The 27,543-nt window shown below is 37.9% G+C and overlaps 1 protein-coding gene across 4 annotated transcripts in view; it reads left to right on the forward strand.

Moving 5' to 3' along the window:
• Positions 1 to 27,543, forward strand: part of unc5a (unc-5 netrin receptor A) — a 236,065-nt gene that overhangs the window by 202,341 nt on the left and 6,181 nt on the right. For all 4 annotated transcript variants that reach the window (XM_067457151.1, XM_067457152.1, XM_067457153.1 and 1 more), the window contains 3 exons: positions 658 to 891; positions 18,946 to 19,095; positions 25,418 to 25,582. In XM_067457151.1, coding sequence (XP_067313252.1) covers positions 658 to 891; positions 18,946 to 19,095; positions 25,418 to 25,582 — 549 coding nt within the window. The remainder of the gene's footprint in view (positions 1 to 657; positions 892 to 18,945; positions 19,096 to 25,417; positions 25,583 to 27,543) is intronic.

A 27,543-nucleotide genomic window follows, 5' to 3' on the forward strand; every position in this document is an offset into this window, starting at 1 on the left:
AATAATTTCTGAAGAATCGTGTGATACTAGAGTAATGATCCTGAATATTCAGCTTTGCCATCATAGGAATGAATTGCATTTGAATTACATTTAATTACATTTCAATTTTACATTACTGACTGTCATTTTATAATTAGTATATTAAAATGGAAAACTTTTCAAATTGCAATAGTATTTCAAACAGTAACATTATTTCTGATCACATAAATTCAGCCTTAGCATGTAGATAAACTAGCAAATAAAAAATCGAGTGTTCTCTTGACCAAACCATAAATGCTGAAAAAAACCCATAAAACATTGTTTTTGTATTTATTTTAATTGCCCCTTGTTCTGTATGTAACTCTTTCTCTTTTTACATAACTAATTCTAAGCTGTAGATATTTTTTTTTCACCCCTGCTTGTAAGGAAAAGAGAGGGAAACTCTGAGTGAAGATTCTCGATGAACTCCTGCTATTAGTGTCTCATTAGAGCACAGAAACCAGTTCATTATGCAGAAACCTTTCAGTTTCTGCTCACCTAAGTCACTTCATTGTATCTAAAATCTGACACCGAACATCCTCAGGGCAGGAGCTGACCATCTCTCCAATAACTTCGCTGACACAGTTGCTGCCTGCCCTCTCCTCTGATCCCTGTGTCCTTTTCTCATTGGCTTCCCAGGATGTACTTCAGCTGGGTGAGGAAGTGGTGTCTGAGCCGTACTACTGCCAGCAGGAGGCGGAGACGTGCCGGGTGTTCACGGAGCAGCTGGGCCGCTTTGCTCTGGTCGGGGAGTCCCTCAGCATGGCTGCCGCTAAACGCCTAAAACTGCTGCTGTTTGGTCCCGCCTATTGCTCCACGCTAGAGTACAACATCCGCATCTACTGCATGGATGACACACAGGACCTACTAAAGGTAAATTCAAACAATACCTGTAATTATGACAATTCTTCTGTCTCATAATCACAGTCCCCTTGACCAACAAGTGTAGTGGGAATAGTTCACACACTTTACTCATTTACTCACCCTCACGTTGTTCCTTTGTTTAATATGTGGAACACAGACAATTTGGAGGATGTTGTCAATGCAGATGTAATGTAAATTCAGATGACAAATTAAAAATGTAAGTTCAGTCTTAAAAAAGTGAAGTCTTAAGAATGTTTTGTTTTCTGTGGAAGAAAGTCATACATGTTCAATGCAATTTGATGGTGAGTAAATGATGACACAATTTTCACTGCTCTTTGTTATGGAGGGATTTTTCAGTCAGATTATAAACTAAAAGTCCAAAACTAAAAGTCTTAAACCAAAACTAAAAATCTAAATTTGAAACTTAAAGTCCAAGTCGAAAATGAATTTGGTATTTAGGATTGGGCATTTGGTATTTAGGATAGGGCATTTTCTATTTAGGATAGGGCATTTTCTATTTAGGGTTGGGCATTTGGTCATTTAGACATTTAGGATTGAGGATTGGGGATTTGGGGATTTAGGATTGGGAATTTGGTATTTAGGATTGGGCATTTAATCATTTAGCCATTTAGGATTGAGGATTGGGGATTTGGGGATTTAGGATTGGGCATTTGAGGATTGAGGATTGGGGAGTGTATGCAAATTAGGAGGCGTGGCCCAAATACTATGGAGGCTGGGTTTGAAATGGCTGGTGCGCAGATGCACCTTTATGGACAGCAGAGGGAGCTCCCAGTGCTAAGGACCACACTTTAATGAAACCAAACAGAGCGAGTGAGCGGCTTGAGCGAGGACTGTGCGATAACTTCAACTTAATGACAGCTTTGTAACATTTGTGGCCTCAAACACAAAGTCACCAGTGAAAGGAGTGCTATTGGTCTGACGACGAGAAAGCAGCAGACAGTGCAGCAGGTAAGATGCTAACATTAGCTACTAGTTATATAAGCTGATATTGCTAATATGCTTTAGTAGGGAATTATTATATTGGCATTCAAAAGCATAAGGAGCGTCTACTCTCTTTGATGTCATATGTTGTGTGTGTATGTATGTATATGTATGTGTGTATATATATATATATGTATATATATATATATATATATATATATATATATATATATATATATATATATATATATATATATATATATATATATATATATATATATATATATAAACAAGGTTAGGAAAGCAATCATGAAGGCCAGTGACGATGTAACAGCAGGGTTTTTGTGCAGTGTAAAAAGGACCACAATATATTGCTATATTATGCTCTGACTGACATCGTCTTAACGTATACATACATACACACACAACATATGACATCAAAGAGAGTAGACGCTCCTTATGCTTTTGCATCGCAGTACTTTGATGTCATAAACCGATAGGTCTTGCAGTGTGCAGCGTTCAAGTCGAACAAGCCTAATTTCTTTTCTCTCACAATCTTAATAAAATGTATATAGGCTATATAGCAAAAAAGAAAAAAACATAAACAAGACCATCTAGTGGCAATGGGAAAGGAGTGTATCTACTAATGTCAGAGGGGTTAACCGCAGTTTAAAAAACAAGGCAGCATGTCCCAATATAATAATTCCCTACTAAAGCATATTAGCAATATCAGCTTATATAACTAGTAGCTAATGTTAGCATCTTACCTGCTGCACTGTCTGCTGCTTTCTCGTCGTCAGACCGATAGCACTCCTTTCACTGGTGACTTTGTGTTTGAGGCCACAAATGTTACAAAGCTGTCATTAAGTTGAAGTTATCGCACAGTCCTCGCTCAAGCCGCTCACTCGCTCCGTTTGGTTTCATTTAAGTGTGCTCCTTAGCACTGGGAGCTCCCTCTGCTGTCCATAAGGTGCATCTGCGCACCAGCCATTTCAAACCCAGCCTCCAGTATTTGGGCCACGCCTCCTAATTTGCATACACTCCCCAATCCTCAAATGCCCAATCCTAAATCCCCAATCCTCAATCCTAAATGGCTAAATGATTAAATGCCCAATCCTAAATACCAAATTCCCAATCCTAAATCCCCAAATCCCCAATCCTCAATCCTAAATGTCTAAATGACCAAATGCCCAACCCTAAATAGAAAATGCCCTATCCTAAATACCAAATGCCCTATCCTAAATACCAAATGCCCAATCCTAAATACCAAATTCATTTTCGACTTGGACTTTAAGTTTCAAATTTAGATTTTTAGTTTTGGTTTAAGACTTTTAGTTTTAGACTTTTAGTTTATAATCTGACTGAAAAATCCCTCCATACTTTGTTTGTTGGTTGACCAAAGATGTCTTACTGGTACAGAAAAATATGACAAGGGAGAGCAAAATATATTTCAAAACTTTTGGTCACATAAACTTTTGCTGCATGTCCTGGCAAAAGCATTGAAATATAATTTTTCCTCCCATCTCATATTTTTTCCATCGCCATATCCCTTTAGGGGCTTCATATGCAGGGGATAGTTAAGAAGCAAACATTAAACAATGTGTGTAAAAAAAGTTTTTTTTTTAGAATAAAAGCATTCAAACTGAAGTATCATGAACAGGATGGGGGGGGGGGGGGGGGGGGGTAATACTGCACCATTTATCTTGCAGAACGCACATATCCACTTGAGTCAGCTTATGGTGTTAATATTTTTTCACATGTTCAAAAAAGAATATCCACATGCTCGGGTGAAATTTGGCTCCTCAGTCTGATAACAATAAGGCCTGGTGCAGAGAAAATGTGTTCTGCTAACAGCGGTGTGCTTGGCTAGCGAAGTTTCTCACAGCGCTTTGTGTTTTCTGTTCTTAAATCTGTCTCACTCAACGAAACTTAAAGGAAGCATATGTCCTGATTATTTAATATCAGATTAGTAATATTTTCTGCTCACTCGAGGGCACAGCTGCACTTACCTGTAGTTGTGAATGCAGTCCCTTTTGGTAAAAAACAGCATATGTTGGTTAGGTAATGTTATGAGGAATGGCAGCTGGTTTGGGCTGGTTTAAGCTGGTCTTAAGAAACTAGCTCCAGCTCAGGACCAACTTGAACCAGCTCAAACCAGCTGCCATTCTTCAAAACATACCTAACCAGCATATGCTGTTTTTTTTTTTAACAGGGGTGATGGATGGCTGTCTTTCTTCATTCGACTGGTGTTTGGATTTCATGTGATTTCATGGCAGAGATTTTTATGATAACTCCGTTTCACCCAAAATGATCCATTTGATCAAAAGTAATTCCAACGTTCGCTGCGTCTAGAAGCAAGCGGCGACATTCTGTGATCAAATACAATCAGTTTGCTAATAAGCGCCACAGCACCACCCAGTGCATTTGGTATGACTCTGAATTTTAGTTTGCATGCGTAGGATTTCACTGTATTTTTGGCCAACAAAGCAACATATGCAGCAAAATTTAAGTAGTATTTTTATTCTTCAAATAATTATTATAGATTGAATATTCGACTGTTCACACACACACCCATTCTCTATTGGTCACAGCTGTTTAGTTCCTGCTTTATCAGTAGCCAATGAGCTTGCATTCTCAACTTTCAAAAACTTGGTCAGCATTGACTGTAGCAGTTTCAGTATGCTTTTAGAATTCCTCTGAAATTTGACATCTAAGTTAAGTGAACAGTCTTATTCTATATCACTATATATTATTGCATGGTCTGCCTTTTTATTTCCTTATGAAGTAACCATACACAAGATTTAAAAATCCCGTTTTAATGCTTGTATTGAAGCATGTTAACAGCTAGCGTATATGCAATATTGCGTTTATGCGGCAGCATAAACTGACTAATCTATAGAATAATGGCAAGTAAAACTCAATTTACCACTCTTTACCAGAGCCCTGTAATGGTTGGGAGCATTTCCGTTGTGTTGTGGCTTGATTCTGTTGTGTTGTGGCTTGATTCTGTTGTGTTATGGCTTGATTCTGTTGTGTTGTGGCTTGATTCTGTTGTGTTGTGGCTTGAATCTGTTGTGTTGAGGCTTGATTCTGTTGTGTTGTGGCTTGAATCTGTTGTGTTGAGGCTTGATTCTGTTGTGTTGTGGCTTGAATCTGTTGTGTTGTGTTGAGGCTTGATTCTGTTGTGTTGTGGCTTGATTCTGGTGTGTTGTGGCTTGATTCTGGTGTGTTGTGGCTTGATTCTGGTGTGTTGTGGCTTGATTCTGTTGTGTTGTGGCTTGATTCTGTTGTGTTGTGGCTTGATTCTGTTGTGTTGTGGCTTGAATCTGTTGTGTTGAGGCTTGATTCTGTTGTGTTGTGGCTTGAATCTGTTGTGTTGAGGCTTGATTCTGTTGTGTTGTGGCTTGATTCTGGTGTGTTGTGGCTTGATTCTGTTGTGTTGTGGCTTGATTCTGGTGTGTTGTGGCTTGATTCTGTTGTGCTGTGGCTTGATTTTGTTGTGTTGTGGCTTGAATCTGTTGTGTTGTGGCTTGATTCTGTTGTGCTGTGGCTTGAATCTGTTGTGTTGTGACTTGATTCTGTTGTGCTGTGGCTTGAATCTGTTGTGTTGTGGCTTGATTCTGTTGTGCTGTGGCTTGAATCTGTTGTGTTGTGACTTGATTCTGTTGTGTTGTGGCTTGATTCTGTTGTGCTGTGGCTTGATTCTGTTGTGTTGTGGCTTGATTCTGTTTTGTTGTGTTGCAGCTTGATTTCGTTGTTTTGAACTTGTTTGCTTTTCAAATTTTGTTGTGTTTCCGCCAATAAATAAAAGGAGTATTTGTGACTTTTTATATCATAATTGTGAATTTTTTTCTCATAATTGCAAGTTATAAATTCAGAATTTTGAAATATAATTTTGAAATTGCATGAAATAGTCACAAATCTGAGATTAAAAGTCGCAATTGTTTTTTTAGTTGTTTTTTTGTTTGTTTTTTATTTAGTGGCAGAAACAGGCTTCCATAGTTACCTTCTGGAGCATCAGTGAATGTTTGAACCTTTTGTAATAATTGTGTACGAGTACCTCAGTTTTCTGAAGAAGGTTGAGCAGTTTTAACTGCTCAGGACAAACAAGGGACTCATGAACAAACAACATCACAAAACAAAAAATAAATTCAGATTGTTTGTCTTGTGGAATAAATGTAAACATCTTTTATGTAAAATATCTTATTCAGGAGAAGTACTAAATAACAAAATAACATGCATTTTGTTTGATCCCTCTTATTTTGTTATGTAATTAACATGTTGCAGATTCTGTAAGGAGTATGTAAACTTTTGACCGTGCCTGTATGTATGTATGTATGTATGTATGTATGTGTTTATACATATACATATTTATTTTCATTTTCATTAGTGCAGTCATTTTTTTCAGTTCCTTCTGGTTACTGGCTTATTTTTTTAATTATTTTATTTATTTTATTTTTTTCTTCTTTCTTTTTTTGCTCCCTCTCCTAACAGATCAGGAATAATCAAGAGCTAATGCCAAAGCAGGCTCCCTTGAGGAGCACGTCTGAGCAGACTGTTAAGATTTCATTTGCATGCTTAATTAGTAAATGAAAAGGAGAGACTCTCTGGCCGTGGCCCCTGAGCTCCGCTCGGCTCTCACTGTCAAAGTAAGAGAGCCCGTTCCCTGCTCTGCCCACTCCAGCCTCTGAGAGCCTGCCAGAGAGAATGCCCTGGCCTACCCAATGCTGCCCGCTGGGCCCCAGTAGGGTGGGCTGACTGGGGAAAGAGATTGCAAAAGAGATGCCAGGAATTTGCCCGATTTGTTTAAAATGAGCTCTTAGCCATGCAGAGATGAGTAGTGCTCCAGCCTATGATGGATGTGAGCACCACCTCTCCAATTCTCTCCGAAGGGTTCACGAGAACGCTGACTGTTCTGTCATTGTAAAGTGAAGTGTTGAAGTGGTGATTTGTTGGCCTCCCCAAAAAATTTTTTTTATGTATTTATTTATTTTACAGCAGTTGCTCTTGTTTAAATATTGCAGGTGTGGATATGCTTTTATCTATAGCCATGGAAGCTAACTTGAGATGCTAATATAGATGCTTTTTCAACCCATAACCTCCTTTCATACTAACCTTGCCTTTGATCAGGAGTGGGCTGCTCTAAGGGAACCTTCACACGTGGACAGACTCAGTCACGCGCTGCTTTCCATGAATCAATCCATTTGCATTTTTCACTCTCCTCAAATGCACAGACCGTTGTGGTAAGCCACAATGTCCTCATAGAACAGACCTTTTTTACAGAGTGATTTAACAGGGAGTAGAATAGACTGTATGCTTATCTTTCACAGTATGAAAAGAGATATGATTTTTTTTCTTCTTAGGTCAGATGCATACTCAGTGCAAGTATATGAATGCAAACGCTTCATGTCAAACCTTGAAATATACATTTTTACATTTTGTGAAAATGCCTGTACTTCTGAAAATGATTGGTGCTTTGAATTGCAGAACCACTGAACTGTTTATATAGCATTCTTCATTTTTAAGTTGCTTTTGATAAAAGCATTTTATACATTAATTAAAGAGATCACAAAAAAACAAATCGGATCTTTTTTGGTCACCAAAAAAAGGAAAATTCTATGATCATTTACTGACCCTCAGTTTGTTTCAAACTTGTATAAATTTATTTGTTCTACTGTACACCAAAGATGATATTTGAAAGATTGTTTGTTACCAAGCAGATCTCTCCCTCTGAGACTACCATTGCAGGAAAAAAAATACTACACAACATCTTGAGGGTGAGTAAATGATGACAGAATTTTTATTTTTGGGTTAGGGTTAACTATCCCTTTAATGTAGAAACATTTGGTAGCACTTTAGTTTAGAGTACAATTCTCAGGATTACTTGATGCTTATTGCAGTGGTATTGGCTGTTTTTTAGGACTTATAAAGCACATATTAGGGCCTTATTCTGCATGACCATATTCTACATTCCTGAAGCTTGCAATTGCAGATATTTGTGGACTTATCATCTTAACGTAAATTGTGCATCGGCACAGCTCCTCAGTGCGGATGAATCTAATGTTTTAAGGAGTTTGTGTGCCTGTCATTTATTCACCGCACCGGTGTGGATACTGTACTTCGGAATCACAGATTCTACAACTTGGAAGTATGACCAAAAGAAGAATTTTCACCAGAAAATGTAATCTGGACAACTAACGTCTGCCACTTTTGTTCTGAACAAATGAGGGGGAAAAATAATTAGATTAAATCGCGCTAGCAACGTTGATTAACGATCGCTTAGCTCATATCACAGCAATCTGTGAAAATGTTTATTATTGTTATACTTTGTTCTCAAATGGTTATTTTTAACAAAATCAGCATTGCGTAACTACGCAATGTAGTGTTTATTAGCGTTACCTGTAGATTTCAGTTCCTGCACAGTATAATCTTTTGCATTTGGCTAGGGGTGAATAGTTTTCATTGATTGTTGTTTGGTCCTTTTTGGATTACAATCTGATATCAAAATGATAAATTTCATTATTCCAACTGCTGTGAGAAAAGGCTGTAAATGATTCTCCACCTGCAGCATCCTCACATGCGATGGCCTATTAGAAGGACTCCTTTGTGTATACAGATGTGACGCAAAGATGAATGCCGATATCTAATGTCCGGTTGAAAACTTTCAGTACCACTCAACTTATAACTCATTGCAAGCTTACCGTTGTGATAACTTCCTAAAGTAAGAAGAAAAGTAACCATTAGCTTGCAAAATAAGGAAGAAATTATAGTATTTTACATGCCATGTGGCAGTTAATTTTCTTACAGTTACTTTTCTTAAATAAGATATCCTTGATGACGTATGAAGCCTTCAAATGCGACCTCCGGAGGACGCAGCCTCCGAAATGAGATGCAGCCAATGTGTTTCCAATCTTGCACTGCATTGGCCAAGCATTTGTGAACTCGTGTAAAGTATGTTTGTGGTCTAACAGGTGCTTCACCCCCTGATAACCACATCTGAGTCCCTGATTGACTTTCCTTCAAAGATGTGAGGCTGATTTATTGTGATGGAATTATTATGCTAATCATTGCTGATAACTGAAGAGGATTTAGGAATTAGCATAGTATTAAAAGAGCCGGTCATGACATAGATGCATTGTTTTTTGTGTGTGTCTTTTTACCACCACCATCATCTTGGGTGAATATTAATTGCATGTTGATTTCCGCTGAGCTACTACATTACTTTTAAAACACAGCAATGCGCCACCAATGAATAAGATGCCACTATTTTTGATGGTTGTCACTTCCATTGAGCTAAGAAATCATCGCTCTATACAAATACTCTTTCACAGGGCTTGGCATTAACACCATTGGTAACACTTTACAATAAGGTTTCATTAGTTAATATTAGTTAATGTATGCACCAAGCCTGCAGTCTCCCTCTCATTTACTGAAGCTTTCGCGCCTCGATCGCCCCCCGGTGACCGGTCCCAGTATAGCCGCCCCTCTGTGATTTCTAATGGACGCGAGGCAAACTAAATAATAAAATTACACTTCAAAAAAAATTTCCCCAAAGTTAGTTTATGTCACTGAAGGCAGTTATCATCACGATGATTTCATTTCAGGAGTTCGTTTTAAAAATAAGTTTAGTTTGAGTTAGTTATTTGATGCTATAAAAACGGGGGTGTGACGTCATGATTGACAGCTGAGACTGACGGCTTCTCTGAGTGAAGTTGTCACTGAGGCACTAACAGACTTTTTTCGAAATTTTTCGGAGCAGATTAGAGCTTTAGCTTTAATTTCTACATTTCCATAACTGTTTATTTCACACCAACATAATTAATTGTTCTGCATCTGCGAGAGTGTGGGCGGGCTTTTGATATCGCGACTGTACTCCCTGCTCTACTTCCTGCGCTCTACTGCGCAACTCCGGTCCCGAAATCGCTACTGCGCAGACTCGGTCCCAAGATGTCCGCGCCGTGCAAGGCCGCCTGAAAGCTTCAAATATGGCAAGCGGAAACGGATGATGTCGAGTCGTCCATATTTCTTTACGGTCTATGGTATTCACTTACATGAACTAACCATGAGCTATACATTTGTTGCAGTATTTGTTCATCTTTGTTAACGTTAATTAAAATACAGCTGTTCATGGTTTGTTCATGTTAGTTCACAGTGCATTAACAACCATCAACAAGATTTTAATAAAGTATTAGTAAATGTTGAAATTAACATTAAAGCTGCTGTCTGTAACTTTTTTTTGTGTTCAAGATTTACACAAATTAAATAATGAGAATGTGCAACATGAATCAATTTTCCAAACCGTGTTTTTGTCTTACCCTGAATCATTATGGTACACTTATAATAAGTATTTATATTGGGACCATTTCAGGCCAGACTGGTAGGTACCGCTGCGGAGGAGCACAGTCCTTGCGTGATCCGCCATAGACATAAACAGAGAGTAGCAGCTCCGGCTGCAATGTTCTTCCGGAAGAAGCATGCAGTTCTATTTATTAACCACTAGAGTGCACAAAGATTAAGTAAGGGATAATGTACACCCAGCCGGTTGTTATCGCAGAATAAACCCCGACAGAGTGATCAGGACCCCGACGCGAAGCGGAGGGGTCTTGCATCATTCTGAAAGGGTTTATTCTGCGGTAACAACCGGCTGGGTGTACATTATCCCGCTTATTACACGGCTACTAGTCTCAAATAAATAATTATTAAACACAAAATATTGTCTCGAGATTAAATATTGTATTAGCTCTTACGCAAAGCTTCTGCGAAGGAAAACAGTTCCAACCTACTTTAAGCCATTATCTATTGCTGAAGATTTGCCATATGCCCTTGCTAAATGCTGAAAATGAATGCTGAAAGGGTTAGTTCACCCAAAAATGAAACCAAGCCTATGATTTACTCACCCTCAAGTTATTGTAGGTGTAAATGACATTCTTCTTTCAGACAAATACAATCGGAGTTATATTTAAAAAGTCCAGGCTAACGTTAATCCAAGCAGTTGTTGTAGTTGTGTTTGAAGTACATAAAAAATGCAGCTGTCCGTCAAATGACGTGCTCCACACGGCTCTGATGGGTTAATAGAGCCTTCTGATTCGAATCGATGCGTTTGTGTAAGAAAAAGATCTATATTAAAAACGTTATAAAGGAAACCTGCCTTGAAGTCTTCCATTGTAACCCACGGCTGTTTAAGCCACAAGATGGCGCCAGCGTTAAGCATAGAAGTAGTACCGGTCAAGATAACTCGTAGTACCCGTATGAGCGGGTGTTATCTGGAAATAACGTACCGCTGGAATGCGCGATTGACCAATCAGAATCAAGTATTTCACAGAGCCGTGTAATAATAAATGGTTTATATATGGGCAGTTCACAATTAGTTCATATTAACTAATGTAGTTAACTTATGAACCATATTGTAAAGTGTTACCACACCATGGATTTTAGCTGTGATGCAACACAGTCACTCCCACTAGCGACTTTGGAGGGTTGTCTTTTGTGAAAAATGTACATAGTCTTCTCAAAAGGCATCTGATATAAAAGCGTTGTGCATTACAGCAATCACATGCGATGCTTTTGAGACTATGAATGCTATGTCTATTAATAATTGGAGGCGTGCAGGTTAGTCATCGCTGAAACGACAAGTTATGTTTGATCAGACCATGCTCTCACTCCCTGAAATCTGCACTCTCATCATGAACAACAAAGCAGAGATGTACATGCAATGTACGTAGGACAGTAATTGACTATTTCAGCAGTGAAAATCATTTCAAGCAAAGATCACAGCCGAACCATAGAGCATCTGATGTGACTGGCATAAAGTTGGCTTGACGTTAGACGCTTGATATTCGCAAATTAGAGATCGTCTCTAAAGTGAGCATTGGCATATGCATTTCTAACTTCAATAGCATTTGAAGAAAATGACTTAGTCATAAAACTTACTGTAAAGTGTTCATCTAGGTGTCAGGCAGGCTGCACACCTTTTAGATGTTTAATATTTAATAGAATAAACTGTCAAATCACATGAAAATATGGATATGTATTTCACTAGGTTACTGTATGGGCTCATACACAAAATATTCTAGATTAAAATATGACATAGCTGATAGAAAACTGTTCAGAATAACTTATATTTTCAACAAAAAAAAGAATTTCAGACAAGCAACTGTTAACGTTTCTCTGTTTAGATCAATGATCTTTACACACAACCTTATCACAGCTAAATATTTGATGACCTGTCATGGTATGCATTTAATGTAGACTTGATTTGGATATGTGAAGTGGTCATTTACATATAGCCAACAACAAATTTCCCAGCAACAACAATTTTGGCCAGTGAAAATACTGAGTGGATAGTAACTCTGGAAACCCACTAGCCACAGTGGCTTATGAGCAAAAAAGTTAATGTCAAACCCTGCTCTTTCCTTTCTCTAATTCTCTTTCCTATTCACTCTTTCTTTCTCAGTCATGAGTTTTGCGTGTGGCTAAAACAACAGCAATCTTTAATCTCCCAATTAAACCACATTAAAACAATGTCATTGTCTATAATCACAAGTATGACATTTGGGAGTCAGTGACATTTCAGCAGAGATGCTTTCCATATGTTTGTGAGTCTTATGAGACCAATTAGATAAATATTTAATGTACAACGGTCTGTAACCGAACTGCCTCCACTGCTGGCTTTATTGTAGCTTGACATATCCAACTACTACAGGACCTGTAAGAGACACTTCCTTTGATGTGGCTAATTATTGACCTCCAAATGTAAACCTGACCTTATTAGGCCAGGCCGAGCAACAAACCCCTACACCACGGCTCTGACCCTTTCATTCTTAATTCGATCTCACTATAGCACTTGACCTTTCAACAAATCACGATTGGCAGTGTGTGCAACCACTGCAGAAACAGCATAAAGATCCAGATTATAGAGCGCTAGCATCGATATGTTGCGAATGAAGGTTTAAGCACCAGCAGAGGAACGTTTCAGGTTCACCGGTTTATCTGGCTTGTCACCAGGCAATGGATTGTAAAATATCCTTTTGTTTCAGAGATGGATGAGCGATGACCTTTGGTGCCTCTTTCCAAATGTTGTTCACATTTAATCAAGACCCGTGTGATATTCTCTTCTCCCTCCAGACCTTTCAGACACGTAGCCAAATGTCTGAGGAGCCACGTCTGGTGTTTTCTATCTGCTGACTGGGCTAGAAACAAATAGAGAGAGAGGGAAAGCTAGTGTTCTCATATTTGACCTTTCGTCTAACGTCTGAGCATAATTTGCGCATATGTGCGTGCATTCATGCTACCGGAGGAGAAACCAAAATTGGTGCACGGTTTTGATCACTGACGTTACTCTGTAACGTATCTCTTTGATTGCAAAGTAACACCTTTCTTACTTACTGTTGCTCGGATACATCAAATTCGTCTCTGGCATGCTTGTTTGGAAAGCCGCTCTCACAAAGCATGCATTTTTAGTTTTTAATCGTGAGGAGGCAAGGGAGGAAATATTTGAGGTGTTTGGTGGAAAGGAGAGAGAGCGAAAGAGAGCGAGAGAGAGAAATAACCTCATCACCAGCTGGAGAAAACTCCGACATATGTCTGAATGATTTACATCTGTGAAATGTTTGCCTCCATCATTCAGATCTCTTTTCTGACTTTTCTGACTCGCTCATCAGCTCAGAAAGTGCAAGGTCTGTTTTCTCACGGCTGAGAAGTCGCGGAAGACACACCAGGCAGAAATTAGTCAATGTCAGTCACTTTGTTAAGCTATCATATCTTTATGCTCTGTGAGACAGTTGAGATTAAGTTGTGAAAGACTGAAAGAAATCTTCTATTACGGTGGATTTATAGTGGCATTCAAATTGAAGCCTTTTTATTTAGTTCACTGATTTAAGATGTTGCGTAACAATCTTGTCTCAGTGGTTGTTAATTTATGGCGTGCCCATTTTAATTTTATACGGTATGGTGGTTATTTCTTATCTTATTACTGGCAAGCCAATGGGGACAAAATGGATAGACCACACTTTGCATTCATGTTTAATAGCTTTTTTGTTGGAATAGCTCTGTGATTTACTTAAAAGAATGTATTACTATTAATTTATTGCATGCTAAGGCAAGCATAACTATTACTATTGATCTGACCAAACCGTAAAATTGGATATGTAACTTTTACCTTAACCTTTTTAGTTTTACCGCACATTCACTTTTGCAACCACACAAATCAACATAACAAAAACTTTGCAATACTCTATAGCAACTATCCAGAACAGTAAAGCAACAACAAATCATCCTAGCAACCATATAATGTCATTTTATCAACTATCCAGAGCAACCACACACCAAAAATAAAAATAAAATAAAACATTGAACTTTTGACCACTGTGGTTCAATCTTCTGAGAGTTGCATTAAGTGATTTATCTTAATGGAAGTTTGGGTTACTGTGAACTTTGTAAACACATTGCCCTTTTGCCTGAATTGCTTTTAAATGTTTTGCTTGTGTGTGTTTGGCAGAGGAGCGTGTGTAGCATGCATGCGAGTTGTGGCTGAGCATCTAACCTCCTTCTGTCAAAGACGGCGAGGGGAGATAAACTATATAAGAGTCTCTTGTATTCCCAAATGGAGTGCAGCACTAGTCCGTCAGAGCCCCGGCTCAGCACACCACAGGAGCTGTCCAGGCCTGTGAGGATGAAGGGTTTGTGGGCTCACGAGGACTGTGGCCATGCTTCCCATAATCCTGTTATCTGTCTCTCTAAAGCTTACCACTCTTCTGACCCGAAGACACCAATGTTAAGCTGCCTCTGTCTCCTCTCCTCTCCATTCCTTTTTTTATTTTTTATTATATCGCTCCCTTGCTCTCTTTTTCACCCTCTCTTGCTCCAGCTCTCAGTTTTCCAGTGAGTAAGAAAGAGTCAGAGTCAGAGGGTGGTCTTCGTCCTACTTTTGTTTTTCATCTTAAGCCATTGTCAAAAAATAGAGAGTTCTTTTAAGTCATTACCATATTGTCTTCATCCATGTAAACTTGAATTCATCTCTCAATTGTATATACTTTAAAAGACTCCATAATAAAAAAAAGTACTATGGTGACCAGTTTCTGCCAAAATGGTGTGAGGGATGTCATGCACTTTATTATTGTTATTATGATTTATAATATTATTAGTTTATTTTAAGGGGAACAAGTGGAATTTCTGGCTCTCTTGGTACCCCAGGCAAAAAAAGGCATGATTAAAATCAAAACTATTTAGTAGTTATTTTTGTGCAAGAGGATTTAAAATCCCACAGGTATATACCATATGTCCTTTGCCATTCTGATGCATGTATATAGTGATTAACTATGATATATGTATATACAGTGGGTACGGAAAGTATTCAGACCCCCTTACATTTTTGACACAGCACCCCATATTGACAGAAAAACACAGAATTGTTGACACTTTTGCAGATCTATCAAAAAAGAAATTCTGTGTTTTTCTGCATCCGGAAAGTATTCACAGCGCTTCACGTTTTCCACATTTTGTCGTTAAAGCCCTATTCTAAAATTGATTAGATTAATTATTTTCCCCTGAATTCTACAAACAATATCCCATAATGACAACATGAACAAAGTTTGTTTGAAATCTTTACAGATTTATTAAAAATAAAAAATGAAAGTATCACATGTACATACGTATTCACAGCCTTTGCTCAATACTTTGTTGAAGTACCTTTATCACCACTTACAGCCTCAAGCTTTTTTGAGTATCTTGGCACACCTATTTTTGGGCAGTTTCTCGCATTCTTCTTTGCAGGACTTCTCAAGCTCCATCAGGTTGGATGGGGAGTGTCAGTGCAAAGCCATTTTCAGACCTCTCCAGAGATGTTCAATCAGGTTCAAGTCTGGGCTCTGGCCGGGCCACTCAAGGACATTCACAGAGTTGTCCCATAGACACTCCTGTGTTATCTTGGCTGTGTGCTTAGAGTTCTTACATCTACAGATAATGAGGCCACTGTACTTTTTGGGACCTTCAATGCTGTAGAAATATTTCTGTACCCTCCCCAGATCTGTACCTCGATACAATCCTGTCTCGGAGGTCTACAGACAATTCCTTAGACTTCATGGCTTGGTTTGTGCTCTGACATGGACTGTTAATTGTTGGACCTTATATAGACAGGTCTGTGCATTTCCAAATCATATCCAATCAACTGAATTTACCAGAGGTGGACGCCAATTAAGTTGTAGAAACATCTCAAGGATGATCAGTGGAAACGGGATGCACCTGAGCTCAATTCTGAGTGTCTTGACAAACGCTGTGAATACTTATGTATGTGATTTTTTAATTATTATTGTTATAAATTTGTCAATATTTCAAACAAACTTGTTTCATATTGTCATTATGGGGTGTTGTTTGTAGAATTGAGGGAACATTATGAATTTAATCCATTTTGGAATAAGGCTGTAACAAAATGTGGGAAAAGTGAAGCGCTGTGAATTAACTTCTGTGTGGTCTATGAAATCAAGTGCTTTTTGCTTTAAAGGAAAGAATTTTTGGATTGTTTCATTGAAATTCTGAGACAATTTATTAACAAGACAATGGGGTGTAAACAAGGCCAGTATTCCCTCAGCCTGAAACATATGTTGAAAGCAAACACACAAATGGCAAGCTCAGTTCTTGGCTGGGATGCAGCAGCGGCGGGCCAAGACTGACATGTTTCTGCTCATCATTTTGAGCTGGCCTTGTTAATATACATAGGGTGGACAGGCTGGACTGTCTGTATTGGTATGCATGCTCTTAGTTTTTCATAATTGGATAATTGGCAAGCTCTTTGGTGTCTCCCATTACTAAGCAGCTAGATGTGCTGATAGGTCAGAATCACGATCAAAGTCTGCAAGTGGCAATTTGCAATGCTAATTTTTGCCCGTAGAGTGATTGTGTTTAAGACAAGAACATAAAATTAGATGCTTGTATTCTAAATAAAGTGTCTTCTGTCATTGAGGAGAGATTATATTCCTCTTCAGATATTAGTGCACTTGGTGCCATTGACTGAGTGAGATAAACATTGACATCTAACCTTTTTGGTTGCCTTAAAATTCACCTTTCTAGCTGAGCTGAAAAACCCATGAAAGATGACAATGTCTTTCTCTTTACTGTGCTAATAGAGGGAGACTGTAGCTTGACTTTATTTTATGTTCTCCAATAATACCACTTGTGGTATGTAAAAAGATAAAAGGTTGTTTTGCACTGGAACAGAAGAGAAAGCTCATGTCTAGAATCTTTAGTTTTAGCTTTTTTGTCATATTAAAGAAGCACCCATTTTTTTCTGAAATAGGCTTATTTTCCAAGTCCCTTAGAGTTAAACAGTTGCGTTTTACCATTTTTTAATCCATTCAGCCGATTTTTGTATCTGGCGGTAGCAATTTGAGCATAGCGTAGCATACATCATTGAATCGGATTAGACCATTAGCATCACACTCAAAAAATAATGACTAAAGACTTTCAATATTTTCCTATTTAAAACTGGACTCATCTATAGTTACATCGTGTACTAAGACCAACGGAAAATACAAAGTTGCTCATCTTCAGTGTAACTGTTATTCCGGTTCATATAGACACGGTTCAAGATCTGCACCAAAGTAAATATCTTCTGAATCGTCTCTTACAAACATCTCTATGGTTACAAGGCTGTGTGCAAACAGGTTATCACGTTGGTTATTTTGATGGAAGTTTGCCTATTTTCAGGTGCTGCGTAATATCATTGCGCCACTGCACCCATAGGACAGCCGCAAAGTTCCCTGATTCTTACGCAGGAATGAAAAAATTCCTAGTCATATTGGTCTAAAACCAATTTTGACCGCAACTTTTCATTTTCCGTTGGTCTTAGTACACGATTTAACTATAGAAGAGTCAAGTTTTAAATAGGAAAAATATTGAAAGTCTTTGGTCATTTTTGAGCGCAATGCTAATGGTCCAATCTGATTCAATGACGTATGCTAAGCTATGCTAAAAGTGCTACCGCCAGATAAAGAGATTGGCTGAATGGATTCAAAAATGGTAAAACTGTTTAACTCTAGGGAACTTGAAAAAATTTTTTTTAAGTGGAGTGTTCCTTTAAGATATCAATTCTAAGGCAGGCATGCTTTGTGACAAACTCAACAACGTGAGTGAAATTTGATCATAATTACTAGATAGATAGAAAGATGGATGGATGGATAGATAGATAGGCTTTCTGTAGTTAAGAAGATTATATGGTACTTGTACAGCAAGTATTGGAAATGAATAATTAACAGGTTCTATAGCGTTTTAATTGAAACTGGGCCTGCCGATACTTGGGAAAGAGTGCAGAAAATTGAATCGTCCATGTGCAGATAAAAATCACTGAGATTCTCCATCTTAATTAGAAGCGCTCTCAAACACAATTCATGTGCATCCACATTCACACAGAAAAGAATCAAACATATGGTAATTACTGCACCCCCCATCTCTCTCCTCCATTTGTTGTCTGTTCGTTCAAGTAGCTTTCTTTTATACACACCGCAGCTCGCTTCTCAGGAACGCTTCACCTGTTTCGTTTTCCTTTAGTCCTTACATTTGTGTTGTTTTGTTAGCAAGTTCGAGTGTTATGAAAGATTGCCGTCCTGATTTGGAAGGTCTGCCAGTCCTCTAACCTCGGCGCCCAATTCATCATGTTGTTTGAGCCGTAGTTCCTCTGAGCAAGCAGAGGTCTTTGATGGGAGTCTTTGGGCTTTCAGATACCTCTGCTCCGTGCACTGCTTTAGCATGAGAGATGTGCCCTGAAAAAGAATTGATAGATCAGCCAAGATGTGCACGGATATTATTACCTAATTCCAGATGGCCGTTCTGATGGCAACAAATGGCCTTGCTGCACCGACCCCACTGAGACGAAAACATTAGACGTGCAAGTACAAATTTCTCCTGGCACAGTCGCAGAAGTGAAATTAAGCAAATCTTTGATGCACTAACAATAAGCGCTTGACGAATAGCTCAGCCCCAGACCTTCGTTCCCGCAGCACCCTTGGATTTGGAGTGCGTTTGCCAGAGTTGCCGTGACCTTGGCGTGACATTGAGGGGGTGTAGGGGGAACGGAACGGGGTTATGAGGGCCGCTGCCTGACCGACTGTGCTGTGCCGTGTTGCTCCGCAGGAGGTGATGCAGATGGAAAGACAGCTGGGAGGTCGACTGATTGACGAGCCTCATGTCCTGCTCTTCAAAGACAGCTACCACAACCTCCGCCTCTCAATTCACGACATGCCACAGGCGCACTGGAGGAGCAAACTACTCGCCGGCTATCAGGTGGGTTTCTCTATAACACCTTCTCTTTCTGTATAGCACTTCTTGAATTACAAGGAGGGTTCACCCAAACATGAAAATTCTGTTATCAATAACTTACTTTCATGTCATTACAAAAGACTTTGCTTCATCTTCAGAATGCAAATAAAGATATTTTGAATGTTACTTAAGAGGTTTCTATCCCTCTATTGAAAGTCCAGTTGATCAAAACAGAAATAAAACGGTCATAAGGCATTGTATCGAGCGGTTTGATCCAAGTCTTGTGAATAAATGCAGTTGCTTTATATTTGAACATTTATGTGATTCAATTTAGGCTTTTATTCACACACAAACAGGTATACATAGAGTGCATCTCATGTGGCTTGAACAAACGTTTAAGCTTTCATGGTTACCATAGTATATGTGATGTGGATAATATTTTTATATGTATGTTTGTCAAACAAAGACTGTAAAAAAATATGGACGTAGTGTTCGTTACTTCACCCATAGGATTCCAAAAAGCAATTCTGAAGCTTAAAGTAGGGGCGAGCTGGGCGTTGCCACCTTGCGAGCGAGTCATGGCGTGTCACTCCCGGATAACAGATAATGGGCAAAAGGCAGACATGTGGGCGGAGCTGAGGTGACGCAATGACTATAGACAGCGGATAAATGGCTATCCACCTGTCACTCAAAGTAACCACGCCCTTAATTATGCAGAACTTTAAGGCTTTATATAACGTAAACGAATGAGTTATAAAAAAAAATCACCCCCTTACAGTTGTCATGAAGGTATAGGCCAAAACCACAATTTGTACCAGGCTGTAAACATGTTTTTTTTCTGCTGTAAAGCAGAAATGAAATAATTGATGATCTTTACAACGACACTGAATCAACATTAACTGACCTTGAGTTGAATGTCGGCGTTCTCTCACCATTCCTGATTTCTAACACACACAAAGCGTTCGGCACAGTCTTGCGGCTATCAGAGCAGTGTTTTTTCCGGTCATCTCCGGTCACGTTCATATGTAAATTGTGCAAGCTTTTTTCATCCATTGAATTAAAAGATATGTAAAAGCCCATACATTTAGCCGCCCATAGCCCCATCTCTGGAAGAAATCAGGACAGAAGTGTTCGAAAGCGGACAAAAGAGATGGATTAAAACCCTATAGGTGTAAACAAGAACGTGTCTACTTTTGATCCGATCGACCAAAATGCAATATTTTAATACCAGGTGTAAACTGGCCCTATGACTCTATGAACTTTTTGGTTATTTTGACTTTCAATGGAGGGACAGAAGCTGTTCTGGTTTCATTAAATATACCGTAACATGTGTTTTGAAGATCTTGTGGGTTTGAAGCGACATGAGGGTGAATAGATGATTACACAATTCTCATTTTTGAGAACTATTCCTTTAACGGTGTTTGATGGGGTGAGTGTCTTTATTGCAATCACTCCTACTTGGGTTAGTGTTTTTTTTTTTTATCATAACCTCAAATATTAAATGTATTAATTAAACATGAAATATAAAAGAAAGATCTGAAACATGATAAATGGGCATATGTGTGTGTGTGTGTGTGTGTGTGTGTGTGTGTGTGTGTGTGTGCATTATATATATATATATATATATATATATATATATATATATATATATATATATATATATATATATATATATATATATATATATATTAGGGGTGTAACGGTTCACAAAATTCACGGTTCGGTTCGGTATGTTTTAGATACAGCAAAAAGAAAAAATTGGCAGATAAATTACCTTTTATTATTATTTTTTTATTAAAACTAACAAAGTATGATTTTTATTTTTTTTACATTGAACAATGATGGAGCTATACTTTACCCATCTTCTATGTAGTTACAGGAATAAGACATTAGCTCTTTACATTAGCGTGTGCGGTGCGTGTTGCGTTGCGCAAGGGCGTAGGTTTGGTCTCAGCTTTGGTGGGGACATCCCACCAGGTTTGCCCAGATTATATAGTCTATTATTTATTACCGAGTATGGAAATGCACCATAGTTTAGGAATGAACGATTATTAATTTATGAGGCTTTTCAGCCCAACCCAGTACCATAATAATAATAATAAAACAAAATACTCTTAAAGTATAAAGTTAATAAATGATTTTCAAAACTGGTTTAGAAAAAAACACAACATGCACACAAAATTACTTATTTTCAATATAAAAATGATTGTGAACTGGATATTTTTTTACCTCTTATCACATTATTGAGCATGTCAAAGATTAGTAACAACTTTAGATTTGATGCATTGTTAGTTTTTGTACAGGATCAGTTTTTGTTTCTCCCTCATTTACTGTTCGTGGCTGTTTTTGCCCTTATTGACTTTCATTATAACCTCATTTTTTGACTGTAAAGCTATAATGCTATATAATCATGCACAATCACTTTTTATATTGCAAATAAGTTATTTTGTGTACGTTTTTTTTTCCAAATCAGTTTTGAATCAGTTTTTGAAAATCATTTATGAACTTGGCATTTAAAGAGTGATAGTAGTGATAACAGTGACAATTAAACAATGACAACAGCTCAACAATAAACATGGAATCAAGTAGGCCTATGCAAGCTTGCAACAGAACACATTTTATATTATTTTACATTTGATTATTTTATTTATTTCTAAAGAACTCTTTAGTAGCCTATATTGGTGCACTTTAAAGGGATGGCTCGCCCACAAATAAAAATTCTGTCATCATTTACTCGCCCTCATGATGTTCCAAACATGTACGAGTTTCTTTGTTCTGCTGAACACAAAAGAAGATATTTTGAAGAAAGTTTGTAACCAGGCTGCTTTGGGGGCACCATTTACTTCCATGGTAGGAATTCAACTTAATAAAGAAATGAATACAGGTTTGGAACAACTTGAGGGTGAGGAAATTGACAGATTTTTAATTTTTGGGTGCACTGTCTCTTTAAGCAGTCATTTTGAACCAGTAACCACTTTAATGACAAAAATGTTCTGAAATTCAAAAATTAAATTAAATTTTCTTTATTAATTTACTATTATGACTATATTATTATGCAATTATTCGTCCCATTTTTATCTAAATATTTTTTAAATGTCAAACTTTATATGACAGGATTATTTATTATTAATATAGCCTATAGCTAAATGATAAATTAATAACATTAATTAGGCTATAATCTATTAATTAACCAGTCTAATGTCTAGAAAAATAAGTCTGCCAAGCTTTGATATTGTATGGAATATTTTATTAATATATTATCCATTAAAAAAACAATAGGCCTACCTAGAAGCACGGATGTGTCCGTAATCGCTGCTGCTTTCAGTCAGACAGTCTGAGACACTGAAATGCTTCTCTGCAAAGGTTGCAGTTTGTCTTAGGTTCATCGTAAGTTACTGGACAGACCCACTGATACCTTTTTTTCTATTCAGCCCTATATCTGGAAACCCTCTTTCTTGCGTTTAAACAGTGGACGCGAGCGCGACATGTTTTTAAAAAACGCACAAGTTTCCAGCGCATGTTCTCGAGACTCCGTCGCTATGGCAGCAAAGCAGCTAAAACGCAATCTTGTGCATCGCTTTTGCTTGTAAATACGGGTCAATACGGAATCGATCCATATAGCAGCACGAAGGAGTTTGCTAAAATATTGGTGGGGACAATTTTGCCATCTTAAAATATTGATTGGGACTAGTACCTAGCGTCCCCCCCTAAACCTACGCCCATGGCGTTGCGTGTGCGTTGCAGGAGCCCCACACCCTGTTGTGCTTTCACATATGCTGCGTTTGCAGTCCGCAACTGATCCGCTGTTGCATACCACAAACGCAGCATTGATTCATTATTTTTTATTTTAAAATCCAAAAGTTTTTACTGAACATGCCTCGTCAGAATTCCAATTCTCTTTGTTTACTCTTTAATAGAAGTCAGGTTACGTAGCCTACTACATTTAAACAACATTTTATTAAATTCTTTTATTCATATTTATATACTTTAGATTTAGCTCACACAAGTGGCAAAACATTTAAACATAGTTTATAGCCTTAAATCACAAACATTTTAAATTAGAAACTTATAGTCTATTCAAAAACAGCCGACTCTCGTCTTATCTTTCGTTTTTGCACCCTTTTAAAAGAAATCCTGCAGGTCAAAAAGAACTTTGCTTTTCACCTCCAAGAAAGTACGAGTGCTCTCCATTATGGCACTTTTTTTTAACCTAAATGCCAGGTAAGGTGTCGTTTTGTTGCTTTACTTGAGAAAAAAAAAGCCATGTGTTGACTTTGAAACAAGAGTATATTTTAAATATGCATCTGTGGTGAAATTACAAGATTTTCGCGTCAGTAAATGTTTATTTTAATGCGAACAATGTTCTATCACTTTAATGCAGCAACGTAGCGCAGCAAAAAATAGACTCGGTACGAAAACGATCCGTGCACTGCTGCAGACTCAACGCTCCTGGAACGGACTGACGGACCGCATCCGCGTGCAGTGTGAATATATATATATATAGGAAAGCAATCATTTCTAGTTATATTTCATGTTCTATATGTCATATTCATGTAACAGCACCTACATTGTTCTGGCATTATAACAACAGGGTTTGCATTGGCAAAGTAGCTTCAAAACTCTGCTTTAGTGCAGTTTTTCCTCTATTTGTGTCTGTTTGCCTCTGTAACAATTACTGCTAATGTTATGTCTGTGTTTTTGTTCTTTGTTGTCAAAGTCTTTTCAGACTTAATTGAGTGAGTTAGAGTTATCTAGCCAAGTTTATTTTTCTTGGGGAAACATTTTAAGGGCTTGTGTGCTCCGTGGCCGCTCTAAGCTTTCTAACAGGATGTGTGATCTGGTATGTCTTCCGGATAGCTGTAATTGGAAATTTCTTTAGTTTCGCCTCATTAGAGTATTTCTGAACGTGCGGGAATGCTAAAGAAGCCCATTATAGGGTGAATTGGCGAGCAGGGAGTCTGCTCTTAATAACACAGGCTACGAGTTAACGGATTCTTGGGTAAAGAAGGATTGAAAGTGGTGCAGTTTTCTCAGAAGTCTTCCTCACCACTCGGCCCATCTCAGGACTCTTTCCCAGTGGAGGAGATTAAATATAGACCAGTATGTAAATGCTCAAGGCTGCAGCACCTGATTTATGTCGTGTTTCCCCTCCTGGATCCATGTATGTTTGGCCCTCGGAGGAGCGTCTCTGGATTCTGGAGGAATCTTGGCGTAAAAAGCTCCTCAGAGGATTTGAAGATGCCAGCTAACAGTGTTACAGCACAAATGTGCATAGAGGAAACATTTTCTCACCTGAACTGAATGTCCCCTATTTTTTACATAAGTGTGTTGTTAGTTTCCCTGCAGGCTTTTCAGTCTGTATAACAGCTCCCCCATTAGAGTAAAATGAGGTACTGCATATCCTCTGATAACGCTGGCTTTTATTGATTTGCTGTTTGATTGGTTCATGATTGATGTGTAGTCTTAAATAGTGTCTGCTTATCTTTGTTTCGCTCTACACAATTAATAAGACAAAATGGGACAAGAGCATGTTATAAAGCTAAATAATTTGTTAAATCAGACTGTCACACTGAAGGCACTTTATTTGACAGGCAATGTATTGTTTTTGTTCTTATTTTATTTGACTGTGGATAGGCAGGCATATCTGTTGTATCTCCTGAATTGTGCTCATTCCTAAATTAAAACCAAATCCCCTGTTGTGAACAATTAGCTTTTAAGGACGTTGTCAGAGACAAAGGGAAAAAAAATGTCCCTGCTCTGTTTGAAAATGCAGACGACAATAGATTTAGAAGAGCTTTCATAGACTCGCACCGGCAGCCACTGCATCATAAATCATCAGGTGTTGGACTTTTTCTTTTGTTTGTGTCTCTTACTGACCGTCAAATTCAGCTGGATCTATTGTTTGCAAGTGCAGAACTTTTAATTAAACGGAAGCTGTGTATTATCTACCGAGTGGCAGAAGTGTTCTTGCAAGTTTATGTCAGATGCAAAGTTTGCCAAAAACAGGAAACGTGTGCATACTTCATGTGTTGCGAAAATCTAAACCTACACTACTGTAGCATTCCATAATGCGCTATTAATTTTAATATCATTTTTTTTTTTTTTGTACATTGTCTCCGAATGATTATATATATAGTATAGTACTCTAAAAATACACTGACAGTTAACACAAATTAAACTTTCTTTAAAACATAATTTAAGCTAAATAATAATAAATGGTGATTTAGATTTTTATTTGACTCATGTTTTTGAAAATCAGTTTTGACGATACTGAGAGCAGATTTCTGAACTGATACATTGTTATGAACAATATAAAACTGACCGCCACATGTCTTTGGCCCTTCAGGAGATCCCTTTCTACCACATCTGGAGCGGCTCTCAGCGGACTCTGCACTGCACTTTCACACTGGAGAGACAGAGCCTGAGCACCTGTGATCTCACCTGCACACTGTGTGTGTGGCAGGTAGAAGGAGAGGGACAGAGCTTCACCCTGGACTTCAACATCTCGAAGGTATATAACCTATTCGCTGTGAAGTTACTTGGAGATTTATTGTGATTTTGAATGTAGTTTAGAATAAGTGGATTTTTGAAATTAATTTAATTGGTGCTGTATGTTATGCGCACATCAACGATTCTTTTTTAACCATTCTCTAAAAGCCGCATTAGTGGCAAAAAGTCTGCCCTAGGAAAATTGACATGTTCACTGTTTATTTAAATATAATGAAAACATAGTGCATGTGATAACGCAATGAAACATGCCAAATTGTGTGAACATAATTATTGGCCAGACTGTCATACAATCAATACCAAAATAAGAGAACCAACAAAATATGATCTGTGTAGTACAGTAGTCAGTGTTTGCTTTTCATCTGAGCTTCTTATTTTTCTTTGCTTTTTTGCATAGTAAAATAACCTGTAGCTGTAATTTTTGCCAAATATTTTTTGGTTTACAATTCTCATTTTTAACTTGTTGCTTATCAGCTTGCATATTGGCTGTCTATTCATACTTATAAAGCATATATTAATGTCTTATTCTACATGTCCATATTCTACATCCCCATAACTAAACGTAACCACTTCAACAACTACCTTACTAACTATTAATAAGCAGTAAATTGTGCTTATTAAAGGGTTAGTTCACTCAAAAATGAAATTGATGTCATTAATGACTCACCCTAATGTCGTTCCACACCCGTAAAACCTCCTAGGAACACAGTTTAAGATATTTTAGATTTTAGTCCCAGAGCATATGCAGTCTATGCAGTGTCCTGTCCATGTCCAGAAAGGGAATAAAAACATCATCAAAGTAGTCCATAGGTTGATTAGAATCTCTTGAAGCATCGAAAATACATTTTGGTCCAAAAATATCAAAAACTATGACTTTGTTCAGCATTGCCTTCTCTTCTGTGTTCCTCCAAAAAGATTCAAACGGTTCATGAATCAGTCAATCGATCAATGATTCGGATTGCGTCAAACAGCCAAACTGCTGAAATCACGTGACATTGGCTCTTTGATCAATTAACTGATTCACCCGTCTTACGGGTGTGGAACAACATTAGGGTTAGTCATTAATGACATCCATTTCATTTTTGGGTGAACTATCCCTTTAAGGCAAAGGTCACAATTAATAGTGAATATGCATTCCCTAAACTAAGTGTTACCTATATTTGCCAAATAATTTTGTTAGATAAATACCTTACCCAAGCTTAGTTTTTTGTTCTTCCTTCATATTAAACTAAATAAACTATTTTCATCATATTTTGAGCCTTTAAAGCTGTAACAAATAATGCAGTGCTATGTAGAGGAGGCCCTAAAAGTATTTTTGTAGCATGAGGTTACGCACTGGTGTGTTAAAGCCTTTCTCCTATAGATCAGCAGTTACCTTTCCTTCTTAAACCCTGAGCAAAGCATTGTTAAACTTGAGTAGGGATACAATCCCACGGACAGGAGACCAAAAGATAGGGCATGGGTGGTGATCAAGAAGTTCACTCAAAAATGAAAATTAGCCCATGATTTACTCACCCAAGTCGTCATCTTTCAAACAAATACAATCAGAGACATAATACAAAATGTCCCGACTCTTCCAAACTTTATAATGGCAGTGAAAGGGAAGTTCTGTTTTGAAGTCCATAAAAGTGCATCTATCCATTATATGACTGCTCCACACAGGGTCGGGGATTAATAAAGGCCTTCTGAAGTGATGTGTTTGTATTAGAAAAATATCCATATTTAAAACTTTATAGACTTAACTAGCTTCTTGCAGAGCGCTGTGCACATTGATTTACAGCAAAAGAGTAACCTTTGACCCGATAAACGCGGAAGCACAGAGGATAGAGCAAAACAAAACAAAAAGTCTAAAACAAGAAATGCTCAAGATAAATGGTGGAGGATTTAGATATAAGAGAAGAGGGGCTTGAGTTTGTTGAGGCGTCAATGCTTGCGATACCCCTACAGCCTACGTCAAATATAGTC

The sequence above is a fragment of the Pseudorasbora parva genome, chromosome 11 (assembly GCF_024679245.1).
Source record: "Pseudorasbora parva isolate DD20220531a chromosome 11, ASM2467924v1, whole genome shotgun sequence".
NCBI lineage: Eukaryota > Metazoa > Chordata > Actinopteri > Cypriniformes > Gobionidae > Pseudorasbora > Pseudorasbora parva.